This window comes from Aythya marila (assembly GCF_965140915.1).
Source record: "Aythya marila genome assembly, chromosome: 19".
NCBI lineage: Eukaryota > Metazoa > Chordata > Aves > Anseriformes > Anatidae > Aythya > Aythya marila.
In genome coordinates, this window is record NC_139060.1 from 479,056 (window position 1) to 500,060 (window position 21,005).

At 50.5% G+C, this 21,005-nt stretch overlaps 1 protein-coding gene and 1 long non-coding RNA gene across 2 annotated transcripts; both read right to left on the minus strand.

The window, feature by feature from the left end:
* Window positions 1-1,611: 1,611 nt before the first annotated feature.
* Window positions 1,612-5,422, minus strand: LOC309885396. The gene is made up of 4 exons (XR_014318789.1): window positions 5,352-5,422; window positions 4,105-4,175; window positions 3,198-3,263; window positions 1,612-1,663 (listed from the first exon to the last, which is right to left on the minus strand). It is a non-coding gene; the product is annotated as an uncharacterized lncRNA (long non-coding RNA).
* Window positions 5,423-8,279: 2,857 nt separating this feature from the next.
* On the minus strand, window positions 8,280-9,560 carry LOC309885673 (olfactory receptor 2A25-like; the record flags this gene model as incomplete). Its single annotated transcript, XM_082775896.1, has 2 exons — window positions 8,280-9,296; window positions 9,543-9,560. The coding sequence occupies 2 exons, from the start codon at window positions 9,558-9,560 to the stop codon at window positions 8,280-8,282; spliced, it is 1,035 nt and encodes a 344-aa protein (XP_082632022.1).
* Window positions 9,561-21,005: the final 11,445 nt, after the last annotated feature.

Below are 21,005 nucleotides of genomic sequence, written 5' to 3' on the forward strand. Positions count from 1 at the left end.
GGGTCAGGGCAGCCCCAAACAGGGGAATGCACAGGCTGCTCTGCAGACATAGCACTTCAGGAGAGTGGTTTGTGGGGGCCGAGCAGGGATGGTAGCACAACTGCTCCCCTGCAGACTGAGAGCCCTCCTCAGCCCCTCCCCCTCTCCCCCTACTGCCCCTGCCCCGGGAGGGGCCTGAAAGTGATGCTCTCTTGGGGGAGAAGAATGAGCTGCTGAGGCTGAACCCAACCTCAGGGGGTTGCAAGACCCTGTGGGGTGAAAGCCTGAACCTGGGCTGACCCCATGGCTGGCCCTGTTGTGGCAAGTGGTTGGACTGCAGACCCCCAAAGGTCTGTTCCTGCCTGAACTGGAACTGCCCTGTGATGCCCTGGTTCTGTTCCCAGTCTATGGAGCAGTGCTTGCTGCTTGCGAGAGGCAGACTCCTAGCACCGAGGCGGCCCCAGCTCCAAGGGCTTGTCCCATTGCAAGCAGCTGCTAGTTCCCAGCTTCTCAAAACTCAGATTGAGGCCACATCCATTGCTATTGCTGAATTTCAGATCTTACAATTTATTTGGCTAAAAGCTTAAAAAAAAAAAAAAAAGAAAAAAAAAAAAAAAGAAAATTGTATTTTCCAGCTTTTATATGGTGCTAAGTCTTTCCCCAGGAGCTTTTGGGCTGGGGTCAGTTTTGAGCTGATTGTGCATAGTTGTGCTGGGACTGGCTGTGCTCCCAGCTCAGGGTGGGTGGGCAGGAGGACACTGGGGCTCACCCAGCAACAGGATGGGATGGTTGGAGCTTTAAGTCACCTACTCTGATGGCAGGGTGCACTCTTCTGGAAAGAAAACAAGGAATGAGGCCCCACTCCTTTCCCACAGAGAAAACCGAGGAGTAACGTGGCACAGAGGAGAGCTGCTCAGCAGATGTACGGAGGGATGCACAAGCTAAAATCTCCTGCAGACCCCAGTTTATCGCATTGTTTCTGCCTCACACCCTGTGTACTGCCTGCAAGGGCTGCACCTGCCCCAGCTCAGTGCATGGAGCATTCCAGGGCACCACCACCCTTCTTGACCCATTCTGCACTGTGTGAGCCATAGCTATCAGTGGTCTGCAGTGAAACAGCTGTGGGGAGGTGCCACCTTCCCCCATCCCACACCCCCACTTCAATGCTGCTGTGTGCAAGAGCCAAGTGCACAGGACCCCACTGGGCAGGGAGAATGTGGGGTCAGGTCTGCCTCTTGCTCTTACCGGTCTTGGGCAGTACAATCATCTGCTCCTCAGAAAGCCCCATCTGGCTCATGGTGTCTCTGAATTTCTTTAACATGTGGGGTTTCGCTTCAGCATCCCTACCTGCAGAGGACAGAGTGGTGGCTGCAGCCTGGCCAAAACTGTCCAAGCCCTCCTCCTTCCAGGCATAGAGAGGCACATCTGGGTGCCGTGTTTGTGCCAGAGCAGACAGTCCAGACATCCCCAGAGTGACCAGGTGAAAACTCTCCTGCAGTTCCCATCCCACTTACTGAAGGGTCTGCCCCATGCACCCCTTGCCTCCCCAGCTCTTGCTTTCTACAAGACTTACTGTAGAGAAACAACACTGAGATGATCCGCCCCTGGTACTCGTGGTCACTGAGGAGGAGGATGTGGTTGCTGTAGTCCGTATCTAGCAGCCTGCAGCTGGGGACATCATCCTCTGCAGGAGAAAGCAGAGGGATACAGAGCTGGCAAGGAGAGAGCTCCATGCCCCCTTGCAGGAGGCAGGGAGATGGGAGAGGACTGTGAGCCATGGAGGGACGCATTAGGTGTGGGATAGGGAGGGGTGAGCTCTGGGCATTGCATCCCATTGGGCACAGGCTGAGCATCCCCATGCCCAGGGCTGCCGGGGTTCCAGAAGTTGCCATGCAAGGCTGTGTGCAGCTTCTCACACATCTTGCCTGCCTCAGCTCCATCTTGCACTCCCTCTGCCTCCCACACCCAAGCTTCTCCACCCTATACACCTGTACCCCTCCTCTGCACCCCCTACCCTCTGCTGTAACCCTCTCCAGAACACTTGTACACCCCTTATGCACTCCCTGCCGTATCCTGTTCCTGAAGCTAGCACCACTCCCAGCCTGCATGGCTCCAACTGCCACAGGCTTTGCTGAGCTGTGTGTCGATCTGCTTGAGGGTAGGAAAGCTCTGCAGGAGGATCTGGATAGGCTGCACCGATGGGCTGAGGTCAACTGCATGAAGTTCAACAAGGCCAAGTGCCGGGTCCTGCACCTGGGGCGCAATAACCCCAAGCAGAGCTACAGGCTGGGAGAGGAATGGTTGGAAAGCTGCCAGGCAGAGAAGGACCTGGGAGTGATGGTGGATAGTCGGCTGGATATGAGCCAGCAGTGTGCTCAGGTGGCCAAGAAGGCCAACGGCATCCTGGCTTGTATCAGGAACAGCGTGACCAGCAGGGCTAGGGAGGTGATCGTCCACCTGTACTTAGCTCTGGTGAGGCCGCACCTCGAGTACTGTGTTCAGTTTTGGGCCCCTCGCTACAAGAAGGACATCGAGGTGCTTGAGCGGGTGCAGAGAAGGGCGACAAAGCTGGTGAGGGGCCTGGAGAACAAGTCCTACGAGGAGCGGCTGAGGGAGCTGGGCTTGTTCAGCCTGGAGAAGAGGAGGCTCAGGGGTGACCTTATCGCTCTTTTTAGGTACCTCAAGGGAGGCTGTAGCGAGGTGGGGGTTGGCCTGTTCTCCCACGTGCCTGGTGACAGGACGAGGGGGAATGGGCTTAAGTTGAGCCAGGGGAGTTTTAGGTTAGATGTTAGGAAGAACTTCTTCACTGAAAGGGTTGTGAGGCATTGGAACAGGCTGCCCAGGGAAGTGGTGGAGTCACCATCCCTGGAAGTCTTCAAAAGACGCTTAGATGTAGAGCTTAGGGATATGGTTTAGTGGAGGGCTGTTAGCGTTAGGTTGGAGGTTGGACTCGATGACCTTGAGGTCTCTTCCAACCTAGAAAATTCTGTGATTCTGTGATTCTGTGATTCTGCCTCCAGGGAGGCTCCCTGCACCTGCTTGCTGGCACAGCATGGGATCCCCATCACACCAGCCTCATCCCCAGTACTGCCTGTTCCACTCTCTGGCTGTGGGACGTGGTGGTGTCCAGCTCTCAGCCGGGCTGCCTCCATCTCAGGGTGTTCCCGTGGCCCTGGGACCAGCCAGGGCTGCATCCACCAAGAGTCAACAGTTCTTACCGTGGTTGTGAGAAGTGCCACTTCTTTCCTCAAGACCATCATCAGAGCTCCTAAACCCAGAAAAGCCTGAAGAAAGTCATTTTTTTAGTCCTGAGAAGAAAGAGTACTTTCAACATCCAATCTCTGCAAGCTCTCACCCCTCCAGTGGGCCCTTGTGGCACTACATTGCACCACGAGAGAGTCTGGGGCCCCCAAGCACTGCACCCAATCTCTTGCTGGAAGGAAGTTAGGGCCCTCTCTGAGGATGCTCCTGAACAACCTCTCCCCATATTAATCTCTTCTGGGACACCTGGTAATGTGGCTCCATTGTATGGTACAGAAAAAGGACCCTTAAATCCCAACCCTAGCATGATCAGTGGAGAGAGCTGGAGAGCTGGAGGTGTGCGGGGCTGGGCTCTGGGACAGGGGAGATGGAGGTGTTCACAGGTCACCCAGGAGGCCTGGTGCAGACAGCCCAGGGCCCTTTCCCATCACTCTGGGATCAGGGCATCTCCCAGAACCACTGCCAGGCCACAGCAGCTCTGTGGCTTGGTGGTGACAGGTGAGCTGGGCACGGGATCAGGGCCAGGCTGCGTGGCAGAGGTGTGCTGGGGGTCTGCTGAGTGGCACCAGCCCACAGTGAGGGCTGGGCTTGCCTGGGGAGAGGGGAAGGCATCACAGCATCTCCATTAAGGGACGTCCCTTGGCTATGGGGTCTATGCCAGAATCATCCTATGCTTTGTGACAGGGAATCCCTAGCTCCTGCTGGTCTGCTCTGCGGTGGTACATATTATTGCCTGCATGGGGGGCAATAGCCCAACTTGATGTCAGTGCCACAGAGGGTTCCTGTCCTGGGGATGACTTAAACCCTGCTGCTGGGTCAGGAACAGATCTCCCACCTCTGCCATTGTGCTCCCCTGGTACTTACAGGAGTTTGTGTGTTGACTAGGTTGATCATTTTTTTTTAGGACCATCATCCTCTGCTCACATCCTTCAGGGCTGGGGAGCAAGCAAAGACCATCAGACTCTGGCTTATGGCATGCAACCCCCTCAGCTTTCCCAGTGCCCCTTTAGCTGGAGCAGCTCCACCACATTTCCTTTGGTCTCCTCAAAAAGTGGCTCAAGAGGTCATTTGGTTGCTCTAGCCCAAGTAGCTGCAGGGAGAGGCAGGAAGATGCAGCTGGGGCTTGAGCTGAGACAATTCCACTCAGAGACAAGGCACACCTAACCATGTCAGGGGTGGCTGGGCAGAAGCTGTCAAGAAAATGTTATGATTTTCATCCCTCATCATCCAACCAAGACTGGACACCTTTCTAGGAGGAAGAGGTTCATCAATCTGATTTTTTTTTGGGCTGACTGAAGAGGTAATTAATGTGGGCTGTGTGGCACCCTCTAGTTAGTGCTAAAGAAAAGAAGAAATTAATTTTAAAGCATGTGAAGCCACATCATTCTTCTCCACTGGGAAGAAGCTTGGTTGAATTTGGCCTCTCTTTTTAGGCACACAGAATGACAAGTGAAGACAATCTTGCACTGGTAAAGATAGATTAAATAGAAAAATGTTTAAATTTTCTTTGATTTAATGACACTTCTCCAATGCCCTACACAGCCTGGTAGTGGAGAAAAGACAATAATCCTAAATCTTTGCTCACACTGTTCAGTTAGAGGTGCTTTACAAACACCCATGGATGCACTGATTCTTTGGCTCCACCTGCAGCTAGAAGGAGCAAATCTCCCCCACCAGGCCAGAGGGTTTACTTGCACAGTTCCTTGCTCCATTTTTGCAAGACTAGGCTGTACTTTAAGTCTGAGTCAGCAGCAGGAGCAGATGTTGGACATCTCCTGCGTGGGCACATAGCACAGTAGCCCCTCTGGTCTCATCTCTGTAGTCTCCAGCCACATGGCAGATGTTTCCATGTCCACTGTATTTTTCTACTTTTAGTTAATCACTGTTCAAAGCTGGAGGATGGAGGCCAGCTCTTGGAAACTCTGCTCCATGCACGCAAACAGCACACGTGTTACCATGTCAGGAAGCAATGACCTCCCCCAGGGGACCTATGCAGTTCTTCCTATGTTTTTTGAAGAACTCAAGAGCTAACTGAGAGGCTTTTTCAGAGCAAAAAGGAAAGAAGCCCATGGTGAAAGCCATAGCAAATGAGATTTTGCAGTGCAGCTTACCCAGAAATTAAAGTTGTGATGAGTATTTCACCATTCTGTTGTGGTTTTACAGTGCTCACAGCCATCTTCGCATTTCTCTTGAAGTCCTCGATCCAGCTGGAGTGGGAAGCTATGGCAATGATATGCCACTTCCCAGCAAGCTAGAGAGAATAGCTCTACACTCATTAATACAGAAAACAATGGGAGATTCAGGGATAGAGCAGGAAGCCCCTAAAGCCTCCTCAGCTTAGGCTGCTGATGGGGTAGAAAAGCATTTCTTCTGCAATGCAGAGCAGTAGTCTGTCATAAAGAGCTAACCAGATGCAAAATCCACTTGGACAAACCCAGGTACTCAGTAATACTCACTAGCCATCTGACTGCCCCATGAGGGTGCTTAAGCACCCAGATGTTATGATTTTAAATGCCAGAAAGCCTGAGGGACTCTGACTCCCAGCAGGAGCTGGGGTCCTCACAGAAATGTGCAGGTGGGCTTTGTCTGATCTCTGCTCCCTTACGAAGGCTGTATCCAAGCAAGGCAGCTTCCCCATCTTCCACCATGAGAAAATTCCCTCAAATGTCATTACCTTCTCTGAATCAAAATATTCCTTATGAGGGATTTTTGCCTGGGCCTGCAGCACTGACAGAAGCATCAGCTCCAAGAGCAGGAACATGACCTTCATCTTCAGAGCTGGCATCTTGCCAAGCACAACCTGGCACCCATGCAGCACACCTGTGAGGACATTGTGCTCCATGGGGACCTCCAAGCTTTTATGCTTGCACAGCTCCTCAGAGGCAGCAAGCAAACCCGTCTCTGGCCACATGCATGACGGCTGAAGACATTGCACAGATAACATCGGCAGCCGTGGCCTCAGCTGGCACTGTGTTTGCTTTCGCCTGCACCCGAACAGTGTGTTCCTGCTAGGTCTGGCACAGAGCGATACGCTCAGCTCTGCCGCCAGGGGCAGGGAGAAGTGGGGAGGAATTCCCTGCCGCTGACTGTGTCTGCAGGACCAAAGCAGGAAGCTCTGCAGAGTCATGCAGAGCCCCAAAAGGCACTTTCGGCACCCTTGGGTGCATTCCACCTAGTCCCATGGGCTTCAACTTGTCTGGTTTGCATATGTCATCCTGACTACATCCCTAAATCTTCCTTTGCTGTGGGTAAATCTCCACTCCCCCAGACTATTTTTGCTCAGATCTGTTGTTCCAGAGCAGTGATCTCCACACTTTTTTAATCATACACCCCTCGTACTAAAAAGCTTTTGAGCACATACCTCCAATATAAATATAGTTATTTACAAATTACATACATGTATTACTACTGTACATTATAGAATATATAGAAAAATGGAAATTAAGAAAGGATGAGATAAAGATGATGTTTTAAAACAGTATTAAAATAACAGTATTAAAATATTTTATTTATTAGTGGTACAAAAAATATTTTCTTCCTTTACCCCAATGCATTGTCTTGCACACCCCTGGAGTGCACACACTCCACTTTGGAGACCATTGTTACAGAGAAAGCAGAGATTTTTCCCAAATAAATAAGTATGATAAAAGGGAAATATATTTATCTTTTGTAGCAGACACTGGCCAAACATAGAGCACACTTAGGACTTGTGGTGCATGACCCTTCCCTGCCCCATGGGTTCTTCATTGTCTTTTCCCTGTCTGTCACCTCAAGAGATGCATACTTGGCCAAATATGAAAATAGCTGTAACTGGCAGGAACAATTGTGAAACTGAACCCTCCTGGGTTTCAGCATCAGTAGAAAGGGGTGGATATCTGGCTCACGTGTCCTGGGGACCGTGGGTGAGAAGGAATATGCAATTCCTCTTTTATTGGCAAAGGAGCAGCCAAGTTTGTATCTGTCCTGCAAACTGGATTCCCAAATTAGCTCTCCCTTGATGGTGTGCTCTGGGGAGGGTGTGTCACATCCTTGCCTAAGCTGGATAAAGCACACTGGGTTCTGACTGGGAAACTCTTGGTTCCACCAGAGGAGGGGTTGCTTCCAGTCACAGGAAACCATTTTTTCCCATAATTTCTGCTAAATGGGAGCCTTACAGAAGCTTGAAAAGAAATCACAGCCCAGCATTTGACTGAGGTCCAAGAAGGATGTGAGGATGTTTCACTGTGCCTGTAGGCGTATCTTCTTGCACACAGTGAGATACGGTCATGGTGTTCTTCCACATCCCTTTATTTGTGGCCACCAGGCAATGCCTTCTCAGCTCTGTGTGGTGCCAAGAGCCCTGTGCACTCTTCCTGAAAGCACATCATGAATCAGAATAATCTGCTCTCCCAGGCATGTTCAGGTGCCACCTACACTCCTGCTTTGTCACCACCATTTTGCATGCGGAAGCAGATGTCTGTTCCCAGGATTGGCTTTGATTCCTGAAACTACAAAGATCAATCCCCTGACAATGGTTTTCCTACTTATACATATTTTATTGCATTAAGAGAAAGACATCCGGCTCTGCAGTGTCTGCAAGTCCAGCCCAGACAAGATTATCCACCACTTAGCAGGAGATGCTTACAGCAGGGCATTACTGCTGCACTTTGCAGTGTTTCACCTCAGAAAGAGCTTTGCTTAGGAATAAAAGCTCTTTCCAGGAAGCCTGACAAAACCTCGGTGCAGATAAATGATTAAAACAAACAAACAAACAAAACAAAGCAAACAAACAATCAAACAAACAACAACAACAAAAACAAGGATAACCAAGGGCACCGTCACAACAAAGGCATTTTGTGGAGGTTCAGTACTGCTTCTTGACCTGGACAATACCTATTTCTTAGGAAAAAAGTTCACAGAATTATTTTTTTTGGGAGAACTGTGACCAAGACCTAATGGTTTTATGGAATCCCCTCCTGGTCTATTCACATCTCCAGAGGTCTCCCTTCTGCTTGCCACTGGTCCAAGAGAGCCCCACTGTCCCCCATCATCTTGGGTCATCAACAGCCGTGCTCCATGCATGGTGAAGGCAGAGGCTGTTCTGCAGCCCTGCCTGTGTCCTTGGTGGATCTCTGTGACAACACTCTGTGCAGGGCTTTTCTGATGGCCCCTTGCACTTCATTATTTCTCAAGCTGTAAATGATGGGATTCAACATGGGGGTTATGATGGCGTACAGCAGGGCGAGGACCTTACCCATCTCCTTGGAGGTGCTGGAGTGAGGCAGCAGGTAGGCAATGGCCCCAGCACCAAAGAACAGGAACACAACAGTCAGGTGGGAGGTGCAGGTGGCAAAGGCCTTCTGCCCCCCTGCTCCCTTCTGGAGGACAGCCCAGAGGATGTGAACATACGATACGAGAGTAAGGAGGAAAGAGCCCATGGCAATAGTCCCAGCCAAAGCGTACAGGACGGCCTTGTTGAAGCGAGCATTAGGACTGCAGGACACATTCAGCAAGAAGGGTATCTCACAGAACAAGTGATTGATCACTTTGGACCCACAGAAGTGTAAGTGGGCTGTGAGAAAGGCCTGTATCAGAGACGAGAAGGAGCCACTCAGCCATGAAACAGCCACTAAACAGTGGCAAATCTTCTTGCTCATGAACACTGCATAGTGAAGGGGGCGGCAGATGGCCAGGTACCGATCGTAGGCCATGGCAGCCAGGAGCACACACTCAGAGCCTCCAAAGCTAAGGAAGAAGTAGATCTGTGTGATGCAGCCCACAAAGGAAATGGTCTTCTGTGATGAGAAGGAATCCTTGAGGATCTTAGGGAGTGTGACAGAGGAGTAGCAGATATCCAGGAAGGAGAGGTGGCCCAGGAAGTAATACATGGGGGAGTGCAGGTGAGCATCCAGCCAGACGAGGTTCATTATGAGCAGGTTCCCCAGCAGAGTCACCAGGTAAATGAGCAAGAAACCCAGGCAGAGGGCCACCTGTGCGTTGTAGGTACTGGAAAACCCCAAGAGAAGGAATGAGGTGGGGCTGCTGAGATTTCCCCCCTGCAGGGATTCGGAACTCATCTACAGGGAGAGCAGGAGAACATGAAGGACAGGTGGAAGCAGGGTGAGCACTCACCCCTGCCGTGGGATGTCTCCAGCCTTCTGCTCTGTTGTGTTGTGGGCTGAAGCCATGACACAGCCTCTGGCAACCCTCGCAACTCACATCGTGCTCCAGGGGCTCTGGGATGGGAAATGTCTATTGGGGCAGGTGATGAGTTTCAGCCCAGGGGGGTTCAATCCTCAAGCCAACCCTGCAGGAGCCCACACCTGCACAGCCATGCCCATGTTCCCACTGCCCCGTAGCTGTTTCAGCTGGCATGGGGGCAACTCTGGCCCAGTGCTGCCAGTGGACTCTGGTAGAAACCTGACAGACCTGGCTGAAATGGTTCTAGCTCTTCAGGTACTTGAAGAGCCCATGGCACAGCAAAACCACTTCCCTGTGCCTCTGTCTGAGCTGGGGCAGGACCTGGTGATGAACGGGCCAAAACTCTGCATCACCTGAAGAACACCTGAGAGCAGGGACATCACCACTGTAGTCCATAAGGATCCCAGGAACTGTTAAATGAGAACAAACAGGAGCAGTCCCTCTCTCCCCTTCAGGTTTCCTGGGCTGTACCTGGAGTGTGGTCTAAATATCCCCAAAAACATGGCAGGTTCGACTCTGCCTTGCTGAACTATTGCTGCCCTTCATAGCAGCAAGGTGTGTTTACATTGTTAATGAAAACATAGAAAGACCATAGACTGTGGAAGCACATCTCATCCTTCTGCTGGAAAAACAAAACAAAACAAGCAAACAAAAACCTCAAATCAAAACCAAACCACCTTTAAAAGTTACAAAGACAGTGTCTGATTGCAAATACGGCACTGTAGTCTCATGAGCACCTTGAGAAAGCATTGTAGGGAGGGAATTTTGAAAGATCACAGGACCAGAAAGGCATCTGAAGGTGATCGTGTTGTTCAAGTAGTTCAAGGGTGGCAAGCAAAAGCAGAGGCACCAGCCTGCAGGAAAAGGGAAAGACTCTGAATCTAATGAGAAACTGGAGTTCAGGGATACATAAGATATTGAGTACGAACCTAAAACTACTGAATTCTTAGGAAGAGCAGGAAGGAGACAATCAGTGATTTATGCTCAAACTTGCAAGAGGCAGTTTGTCACTGCTGGGGCTGACAGGGCAGTCACCAGGTTGTTGCAGAGGGAAGTGTGGGAGCATCTTCCAGGAGCGAGGAAGAGGTGGGTACCAGGCTGAGAAGACTTGAGCTCCATCAAACAACATTGCAAGTTCTCTGCAAAAGGCAACAAGGACATCCCCACAATGATGGGGATGAGCTCCACAATGTGGAGATTCAGGGATTGGCTGTACGTTTGTCCTGGTACCCAGCAAATGGGCTGGATGTGTACTTTGGGAGGGAGGGAGGTGCAGACAGCCCAAGGTTTGGTCCCACAGGCAAGGCTGGAGCACTTGAGCAACTGGGAGCTTCCATGTACATGCTCCTCCTAATGCAAGGAGGTGATGCATCAGGAGGGGAGAATCTGTCAGGGATCCAGGCTGGGAGAAATGACATATCAGGCTTTGAACCACAAAGGGACTGGTGGCTGAAGAAAGGCATGTACTCTCCATGCTTTGTGTGGTATGTGCTGTTAAACAAGGGCAGAAAGCAGAGACAGAGGAAAGGGAAGCAGCTGTAGGGATAAGTAGCTTGTGTTCATGAAAGGACCTGCCTGACCAACCTCATTCTGGCTTGTATTAGGAATAGTGCAGCCAGCAGGACCAGGGGAGTGATCATCCCCTGTACTCTGCTCTGGTAAGGCTGTACCTCTAGTGCTGTGTTCAGTTTTGGGCCCCTCACAACACAAAGGACGTTGAGACCCAGAAACATGTCCAGAGAAGGGCTATGAAGCTAGTGAAGGGCCTGGAACACAAGTCCTGTAAGGAGCGGCTGAGGGAACTGTGGGTGTTCGGTCTGGAGAAGAGGAGGTTTGGGGAGATCTTTTTGCTCTCTGCAACTACCTGAAAGGAAGGTGATCTGGAGGTCAGCCTCTTCTCACAGGTAACCAGTGATAGGACTAGAGGGAATGGTCTCAAGTTGCACCAAGGGAGGTTCAGTTTGGAAATTAGGAGATATTTCTTCTCTGAAGGAGTGGTTACACATTGGAATGGGTTGCCCAGGGAGGTGGTGGCATCACCGTCCCAAGGCGTGTTTAAGGAAAGGTTGGACATGGTGCTTAGGGACCTGCTGTAGTGGGTGACATTGGTAGTAGGGTGATGGTTGAACCAGATGATCTTGGAAGGCTTTTCCAACTTTAATGATTCTATGATAAGAGCAGGTGGGAAAATGGTACAGCCAAACAAAAGGCTGGTCTCTTCTAGCTCAGGAAGAGCAGATGATCCATAGGAAATAATACAAATGGTTGTGGCTTCAGGCAAAGCTGGTATGGAGCAGCTCAAACTGCTACATGGAACACCCCATGACAACAGATATTCCTGGAGGTCAGTGAAACAGTTGGTGTAACCAGAGCAGACAATAGAGGATGCAGGAGGAGAGTGCAAGAAAGTGAGATGAGGAGGATGGGTAACACAGCACAACACATTGAAAGGCACCATCAAAACATCTTCCTGGGTCCAAATCACCTTGGGAAGAAGGGAAAGGAAGGTCTGCCCTGACAGATCCCTCAACCAGACTGGGGCAAGAACAAAGCCACAAGAGAGAAATTCTGCCAGGAAGAATAACTCCTTGGAGAGGGGAGGCTGTAAATCACAGTCTTGACTATAACGACCATTCCAGAAACCCTAGAATCGTAGAATATCCCAAGCTGGAAGGGACCCATAAGGATCATCAAGTCCAACTCCTGGCACCACACAGGTCTACCCAAAAGTTTAGACCATGTGACTAAGTGCACAGTCCAAACGCTTCTTAAATTCCAACAGGCTTGGTGCAGTGACTACTTCCCTGGGGAGCCTGTTCCAGTGTGCGACCACCCTGTCTGTGAAGAACCTCTTCCTGATGTCCAGCCTAAACTTCCCCTGCCTCAGCTTGACACCATTGCTGTGGGTCCTATCACTGGTGATTAAGGAGAATAGGTTGGCGCCTGCCCCTCCACACCCCTCACGAGGAAGTTGTAGACCTTGATGAGGTCCCCCCTCAGCCTCCTCTTCTCCAGGCTGAACAGGCCCAGTGACCTCAGCCGCTCCTCATACGTCTTCCCCTCTAGGCCCTTCACATCTTTGTCACCCTCCTCTGGACACTCTCCAACAGTTTTACATCCTTTTTGTACTGTGGTGCCCAGAACTGCACACAGTACTCGAGGTGAGGCCACACCAGTGCAGAGTAAAGCGGGACAATCACCTCCCTCAACTGACTAGCAATGCCGTGCTTGATGCACCCCAGGATACGGTTGGCCCTCCTGGCTGCCAGGGCACACTGCTGATCAGGGCACACCCCTGGATATGTCATCTCACATGTTTTTACCACATCACAGCATGAAGTGAACTGATGGGGTTCTGGTACCTGAGTGGCTGGTAGAGCAGGGGTGTTGGACCAGCTGGCCTTCAGAGGTCCCTTCCAACCTCAGTCATTCTGTGATTTTGTGATTCTAGCAAGCAAGCAATGTATCTGCACTGAGGAGGACATTTGGAATGAGTGGAAAGTCTGCAAGCAAAGAAAAGACCTCAAAACGCAACAAGAAAACTCTACAGTGAAAGACGAATGAGTGCAGGGAGACCATGAAAATGGTGTGCAGCCTTATGAGATTAATATACGTGCTTCAGCCATATATTTGAAGGAAAGGCAGCCCTATGGCACTTCTCAGTTCACCCAGACCCAGAATCACTCAAACACAGTTTTCCAGGAAGACGATTTATGGCAAAAGTGGGGTTGCAAGTGACAACATGAAGGTATGGGGACAGCAGCATCAAGCAGAGAGGAAGGTCCTCAGAGGTTTGTTGAATACCAGTGGGGCTGCAGGAAGGTAATGTGGCTGCACCTGAATTTAGGAAGAATTAATGCCGCTTCTCCTTCAGTGAGTATGCAAAGCATCTTTGTGAGGAGAGCTACATCTGATAGGAGAATAAGAATCCAGCACTGGACATTTGCAAGGTTTTAGAGGAAATAAAAGTTGAAGTTAGAGTAAAATGTAACCCAGGCTTCCAAGGGAAGGTTGTACCCAAAAACCCATCTGTCCATCCCTTGTTAGACACTTGGTTTCTCCAGCAGTGGGAATGGCACAACTATCACTTTCCTGGATCTCAGAAAAAAGATGTCTAAAATCCCATGTTAACCTTGAGAAGAGCAAGGGTGAAGGGGCAAGGAGCAGTGGGGAAGCTCCTGGGAGACCTGGGGGGGACATGCTGGCCCCACTGAAGTTGTTCCAGAGCAGAGCACCGTGCATTGCGATGTGCTGGGAAATGGGAAGCCATGAGCTGGGAGTTGCCGATGAGAACTAGCTGGGCACAGGAGCTTTGTGACTGTGGAGCAGTGTGCTGGCCCACAGGGATATCAGCAGGACACCCAGCAATCTGGCCAGCCCAGGATAATGACAAATCATGAGTGTGGCAGGGGAAACCAAACTGGCTGTGGGGACAGGAGGAAAGCTTTCCAGTCTATGTGCGAAAATAGTGATGCTGAGATATGTTAGTGAGACCTTGCCAGGTGGTGCATAGGGAGCCCGCTTGAGGAAGAGGGAGCTGTTCTGCCATGGCACTATGCCTGCAGAAGGAAGAGCCCCTGGGGAGCACATGTTGCGATGCGGTCAGCCTGGAGCTGCAAAGCCCAGCAGGGAGGCAACTGCTGCATGGGGGAGCAGAGCCATTCGCTAGAGCATGCTGCTGTGGGTGGGCCTGGCACGGACAAGCCTGTGTCAGCTAACAGCTTAAACCCAATTTCAAAAATGATTTGTACTTGGGAACCACATCCTTAGTTCTAATGCACCAAGATTTGGACAAGGAGTCAAGGTGCCATGTGGTGCCTTCTCATACGGTTTAGACCCCACAGTGATTACATACCAGCGTAAATACAGGAGGAGTTTTGGTTCCTAAATGTTTGTCACCAATTAGATCTTTTCCTTTTACCTAAAATAAACATGCTGTGACTGTAAGTAGATGTCCACAGAGCCTTTAGTGTCAGTTTATTGAAGTGGAGGTAGAAAACTACGTGCCTGGAAGTTAGCACAAAGACCAGAAACCCCCAGCTCTCTCCCTGCATACCACGGCCCTCTGCCCCTCCACACCTGGGAGCATACCCAGGCCTCCGGTCTCCCCAGAGGATCACCACAAAGCAGCTTGGCTTCTATGGCACTAGTTGGGATATAAGTGGCATCTTCGTTTCATTTTCCAGTAACTGTAGGGGTTTGCAATTAAGTTTGCTGATCTAATAGCCATTAACTGGATGATCAGCCAGTCACTGGAAGTGTCTGTTTGCCTTTCTGTTAATTACATACCTTTTGATTTCCAATCAAATCTAATACAAGACAAGTGAGCTCAATATAGAAGCTGATCAGTGCTGCTCTTCGTGGAGCACACACCAACCCTATGGTCTTGCTGGGTTTGCAAAGCTACATCATGTCAAGACTGGGAACAGACAGCATGCACTGCGACACGAGCAAGTGACACGTCTGCTCCCAGGCAGAGCCGTGTTTGCAGGAGGGGCAGGGCTCGCCTGGTGCTGTGAGCAGGAGAGCTGCAGCGGTGTGAACTTTGAGACGTGTCCCAGGCCCCTGGGCACTCAACAAACCACTGGGCCATGAGCAGCACTGAAAGGGCCTGCATCTTCCAGTCCTGGGAGAGGGCGACAGAGCAAAGCAGAGCTGGCCTTGCAGGGCTCTGCATGGGGTGAATGCTGGCCCTCCTTGACCCTACAGCTGTCCTGCCCTTGAGCAGTCCCCCCTCCCCCCATCAGCTGGGGACATGTGAGGACCCAGTGCCTGTACAGCTTACCTTGAGAAGATGCTTCTTCTCTTCACGCCAGGTGTGTATGGTAGCAAAAGTGGTTTGGGATGCCAGGGTGAATTCAATATACCCCTTGGAGGCACATGGGAAAAGATCCCCCGTTACAGCAGAGTCCGTAATTGCACATGCACAGCCCCTTGAGCCATTCCCTTTAGGATGTTGTGGGAGCAGGGAAGCACACTGCGAGTGAAGACAACAGAGTCCTGTGGTCAGTGTCAACTGAGGGCACCCCCATGAGGCAGCCCCCGCCCTCCAGAGGCTGGGCCTGGAGGCAGGTCTGAAGCTGTCTGAACGTCCCAGTAGCTGCAGGCTCTCAGAGGGGTGGTCCTGTTGTGCAGCTGGGGTAGTGCTGTAGGCTATGCAGCCCAGTTGATTCAGAGACACCTGGGAGCAAGAGCTTGAGTCTGGGAACACGTCAGTTTTCCTCACTTTTTTCACTCACTTGTTTTCCTCACTTTTGCAACCAAGAATGTACTTCCTGGCCTTCTTGGATAACCTTGGTTTCTTCTAGACAAGCTGGTCTGGATTTAAGAGTGATATGGGGGGGTGGAGGGGAGGGTCTAGCAAGTGCAAGGTGTGTTGTTTCTGTGCTCAGAGAAGCTGTTCAGAGACCTTTCACCTCTGAGAAGTTTGGGACTCTGGAAAGGAGGTTTCCCCCCAGATTCACCAGTCTTCAAAGGCCAGTGTGGGGCCTGAGAACATGAGTGATGGGGAAGCTGGCCACGAACAGGAGCATCTCTCTCTGACACAGCACTTCTCCCTGCCCCAATGAATGCCCCAAACTGGACCTTGCTCTCCAGATGTGGTCTCACAAATGTTCCTTGATCTGCTGGCCACTCTTTGCTAACCCAGAAGAGGACGCACTTGGCTGCCTTTCCTGCAATGGCACCCTGATGACTGATGCTCATTTTGTTGATGCACAGGGCAAAGCTGCCATCTCACCCACAGGCCCATACTGCCCTGTTGCTTGCGGTTAACCTCTCAAGAGGCAGTACTTTGCATATGCCTTGGCTGAACACCAGGAGGTTTGTACTACCCCATTTTGGGGGGCTGCTGAGGTCTCTTTGAATGACAGCCCTACCTGCCAGAACAGTAGCCAGTCCCCAGAGCTTTGTTGTCCCCAAGATGCACATCATCACTGACAATGGACATTGCTTGGAGTGACACATCTTCACACATTTCAGGAGATGCTGGACCTGGCAGGTTGGAAAGTCCACAGTCACGTTGCTCACCACCCTCAGGTCACCCGACACTTTGCATCAGCTGTGTTGGGTCAGCTGGTCATAGAGCCAAGGTATAAAGTCACATCCTGAGATGATCCAAGTTGAAAATAGCTACGTGCTTTCAACAGTGCACCTGGAGAAAGCAGGAACACCCAAAGTCTGCCATTTTTTTCTGTGCCAGTGTCTCATGAAGCTATGGCCCAAAAGGGCACCTTGCTGCCCCAGCAACAGTGAGTTTTTTCTTCACTTTTAACAGGTCTCAGTTGGTGTCATTAAAAGTTTCTGAACTTCTGCAGTCTCAACTTCTGAAAAGGCTCCAAGGGCCTTGTTGTGCCACTGCAGTGCCTGGAGACAGGAGCTATATTTGCCCCTTCCCAAACTCAGGAACAAAAACAGTGTTTATTCTTCTGTTGGGCTTGGACCCAGCACAGAGGTGTCTTTAAGCAGTAATTAGCAATTTAGAGGTGACTCACCCCTCACCCACGAGATTTCAGATAGTTGCTGCCTATGCCACAGAGCCATTGCCCATCAAGGCAAGACCCCACAGGGGACAGACCTCGAGACCAGGGTGCTAAGGAAAGGCTCAGCTGGGCTGGCACCAGGTCCCAGGTACAGTGGCAGCCCATCATCTCACTTCATGCAGTCCAAGATGGACAGACAAGATCTGACAAGCTCACGCTGCAGTAGTGACTCCTGCTGTGACAACCATATTGCCAGCTGACAACAGCGGTGCCAGCACCATTTGCATGCAATGGGACATCCACAAGGTTCTAACACAGATCCTGAGCTTTAGGGGGGACCTGATTCATGCGGAATCAAAGGGCTCTTCTCAGTACGGCGAGTGCTATGCTTAGAACCAGAGATGCTCCAATACATTTACATTTTATTTTTAAAAGGGGGAAAAAAAGTAAAGTCAAAAGGGTTAAATGTCACACGTAGCACAGAGATTGTTTATCTTTGCTCTGAGCACTTAAGATGTTTTTAGAAAATACAAACCTTAAACAAAGTCATAAAGGGAAACCAGTGCATTTAAATCAATTTAAAGAAGCTTGTTGGAAATAAGAGAAATGTTCTTAAAATTGCATCCATATGAAGACAGTAAAATGAACTCTAGGAAGTTGAATAGCAACAAAACAAGACAAGCAACGAAGACACCAAAACTTGTCCACTTGCTCTGAGGAATAACATCTGCACTTACATATAGTCTTTTCTTCAAAGGCTCCAGGAACAGGAATTGAACATTAGGATCTGTTTGACCAGGAGCTGGTCAGATTCAGATTGAATTTTCAAAGAAAATAAGCTGATGGAAAAGCAAAGAAACTTGGCAACTGCCTTGGATGAGAAGGATCTTTGTTTGAACCCCAGCCTAGAAGATCTCTTTTAAAAACACATTAAAGGGTCTGCCCAATCAAAAGAGAAGTCCAAGTCAGTAGTAAAACAAAGAAGATGGCATTTCCAGTCAAAATAAATCAAGTATGAATTTCAAACTTTTCACTGTAGCGTGTCATCTGCTGCTTATACTCGCATTTGGTACCACTGGTTTTCACCAGAAAGCTAGAGGAAGTAAATATTATGCCAGATTTTAAAGAGGTTCTCAGAAGTAAAGAGACTACAGATAGGTAGACCTACTATGTAGAGCAGGCACATGCTTGTAAGAGCTGTAATACATGGCAGAACTAGTTAATGCATGGTCAAATTATGTCATAAGGGAGGCTGAATCCAACTTTTTCACGGGAAAGTCACACCTCACAAATATAATTTCTGGAGGAGTCAACAATATATGAGTATTGGACATTCCTTGGTAATCTGGGAAGGGTTTTTGTCAAAGCCTGTGGTGGATAAACTGCCATAGATGGGGAGGAAGATCCTCACTTGCTAAATAAGTGGCTGAGAGAGAGAAAACCAGTCAGTTTTCCAGGGGAGGAAGATCACCCCTGTAGCCTCATCAACACGTGCTAATGCACATGCTGGCTGGTGTGATACCAGGTGACCTAGAAAGGGCGCTAAACATGTTGGGGACAAGGTCTGCCCCTTAGCAGGGCAGTAATGCTGAGGTCCCAGAGGAGCAAGTGTCAAGGCAGTGACACAGGACAGAGCTGTTTTGTCCCATCCCAGGGCTGGTTCTCAGCCTGCTGCTGCTACCCAGAGAGCTCACCATGCTGACGGTGGATCATTAAACATCTCACCCACATGCTGTAGGAGGTGAAAGTGGCAGATGCAGCATGAGGAGGAGGTATTAGGTGTGGAGTGGGAAGCAGGAAAAGGCACTGTGCAACTCCAAGGTCTCACTCACATCTTCAGGGCTGGGTGGAGGTCCAGATCCAGTCACTCAGCCTAAGCAGGGGAGGGAGAGAGAAGGATGAGAGGCACAGCACAGGTCACTCCAGCTGGGAAAGTGAGGAAGATCTGGATCAGCACAAAGAAGATGAATAGGGAAGCTACTCTCCACAGTACCAGCAAGCACTACAGCCATTGGCTGTGAAGTCTCCAGAAGAGCTTCTCACAAATGCAATGCTCAGCACCTCCTGGCTATTATGCACACGGGTCTCCCTTGCCCCACCACCACTCTGTTCTCTCCCCTGAGAGCCTTCCCCACCAGCTGGCACCTGGGCTGAGCTCTGCTGCACCAATCTGCTTCTCAGCACAGGGTGCTGCCAATGGCCCAGGACACCTTTAGACAAATTAATGAAACAAAGTCCCATGGAAGTCATTAACTATGTAACAATATCTGGCAAGGCTTATTGCGAAAATAAAGTGGGGCAGGTATAACCTCCTTTTTGCCCGTCCCCTGTGCTTCTCTTTGCCCCTGTATCTGCCTGTAGCTGAAGGCAGGATCTGGGAGGGGATGCCTAGTGCATCACAGCTGCTGTAGGTCATGGCAGGGCAGGGCAGGAGTTCTGCCCTGGCACCCAGCACCCCAGCTCCCAGCATGGAGCTGCCAGGATGCTCAGCACCCAACTGCTGAACAGCACTGGGCTGGGGAGGACATCATGGTGAAAGCTCCCTTAGTGAGCAGCAGGTACAGCAATAAGCTAGATGAAGGTGGGGGGGGGATGCAGTATGAACACCCCACCCCTCTACCCCCACCCCCCACTCTGCATGGAGGGGTATTGCACCCATAAGAGAGTTAAAAATGCAGCTTGTGTGCAGACCTGCTCTGGGTGGCCAGTCAGGCACGGAGAGAAAGCAGACAGGCGAAAGGGAAATGGAAAGCACCGGTGGCAGAGAGAAATGATATCACCACTGTCTGCCTGGACAATGTCCACACATGTCAGGAAGGAAATATTTGGCTGGAACATGATGTGGAAACACCGGGACTCCCTGTCACACAGAGCCCTTGGCAAAGGGCTGTGCTAACTGCAGGATGTTGTGAACCACATGAACAAATGTACTGAAAACAAGCCTGAGGCAAAGCTACGTGTGGGAGCAGCATTCTAAGGAGCACAGCAGATAACAAGTTGTTCCTGTCCAGAAACAGTTGTTCCTGTTCAGACTGGGCAGGGAGGAGAAGTCCTGCTGGAAACACTGGGCTCCTTCACAAAGAGGACAGAGATGAAACTGGCTTGGGAAGTCCCAGCAGGCTCCCTCGCCCTGCCGCTGCTGGGATGCGGCCAGCTCTCGCCCTGCTCAACACCAGGATCAGGAGGGGAAGTTTCACAAATGTATTTTCCCTGTGGTGGGGAAGGAACAGCTGAGAATATCCTGATGGGCTCAGCACTGGGACAGAACTTGTTCAGCATTCTTCCTACCAGCACACAGCAAGGAGGCAGATTGTAGGCTGAAATGAAAGCCTGTGTTGCCGGCAAGGCTGGCCAGGAACAGGCAGTGTAGAAAGTCAAGTGGAGAGGATTTCTGCACTCTGCCACACCTCAATGCTTGAGTGAACATGAGATGCTGGCTCACAAGAGCTTTGCTGGGGGTATGGCTTGTCCTGGGTGGGTTGCTATTTTTCATATGTGGATCTAGGGAGCCGAACAGAGCAGGAAATGCCAGCATGTGGAAGAACAGGATGAATCAGGGTTTCAGAAATATGAATTCAAAGGAATATGGCCTATGGAGACAGGTCTACTGCCACCAGTTGATCTTTCAGGGTGGGCTGTCTGTGTCACCATCTCTCCAGAGCAGCCCTCAGTGGAGCACAGCCCGTGCATAAGCTCTACAGGGACGGCAGCATGGGGAGATGGCTCTCAAAGGATGGGGAGGTCCAGCCCTGTGTCTGGGACTTGAGGGAAGCCCAGAGTTTGACCAGGGTCATGCTGCTTCCAAAAGGGACCTGGACAAGCTAGATAAGTGGGACCATGTGAACCTAAGGAGGTTCAAGAAGTCTAAGTGCAAGGTGCTGCATCTTGATCAGGGCAGTCCCAGACATGAGTACAGACTGCAAGAAAGCACTGTGGTGGTTTTACCCAGCTGGGCAGCTGAGCTTCACCACTCTCTTATTCTCTCCCTCCTCAAAGTAAAACAGGGAGAAAATGCAAAGGAAAGGGCTCAAGGGTTGAGATAAGGACAGGGAGATCACTCATCAATTATCATCATGGGCAAAACAAGCTTGGCTTAAGGAGATT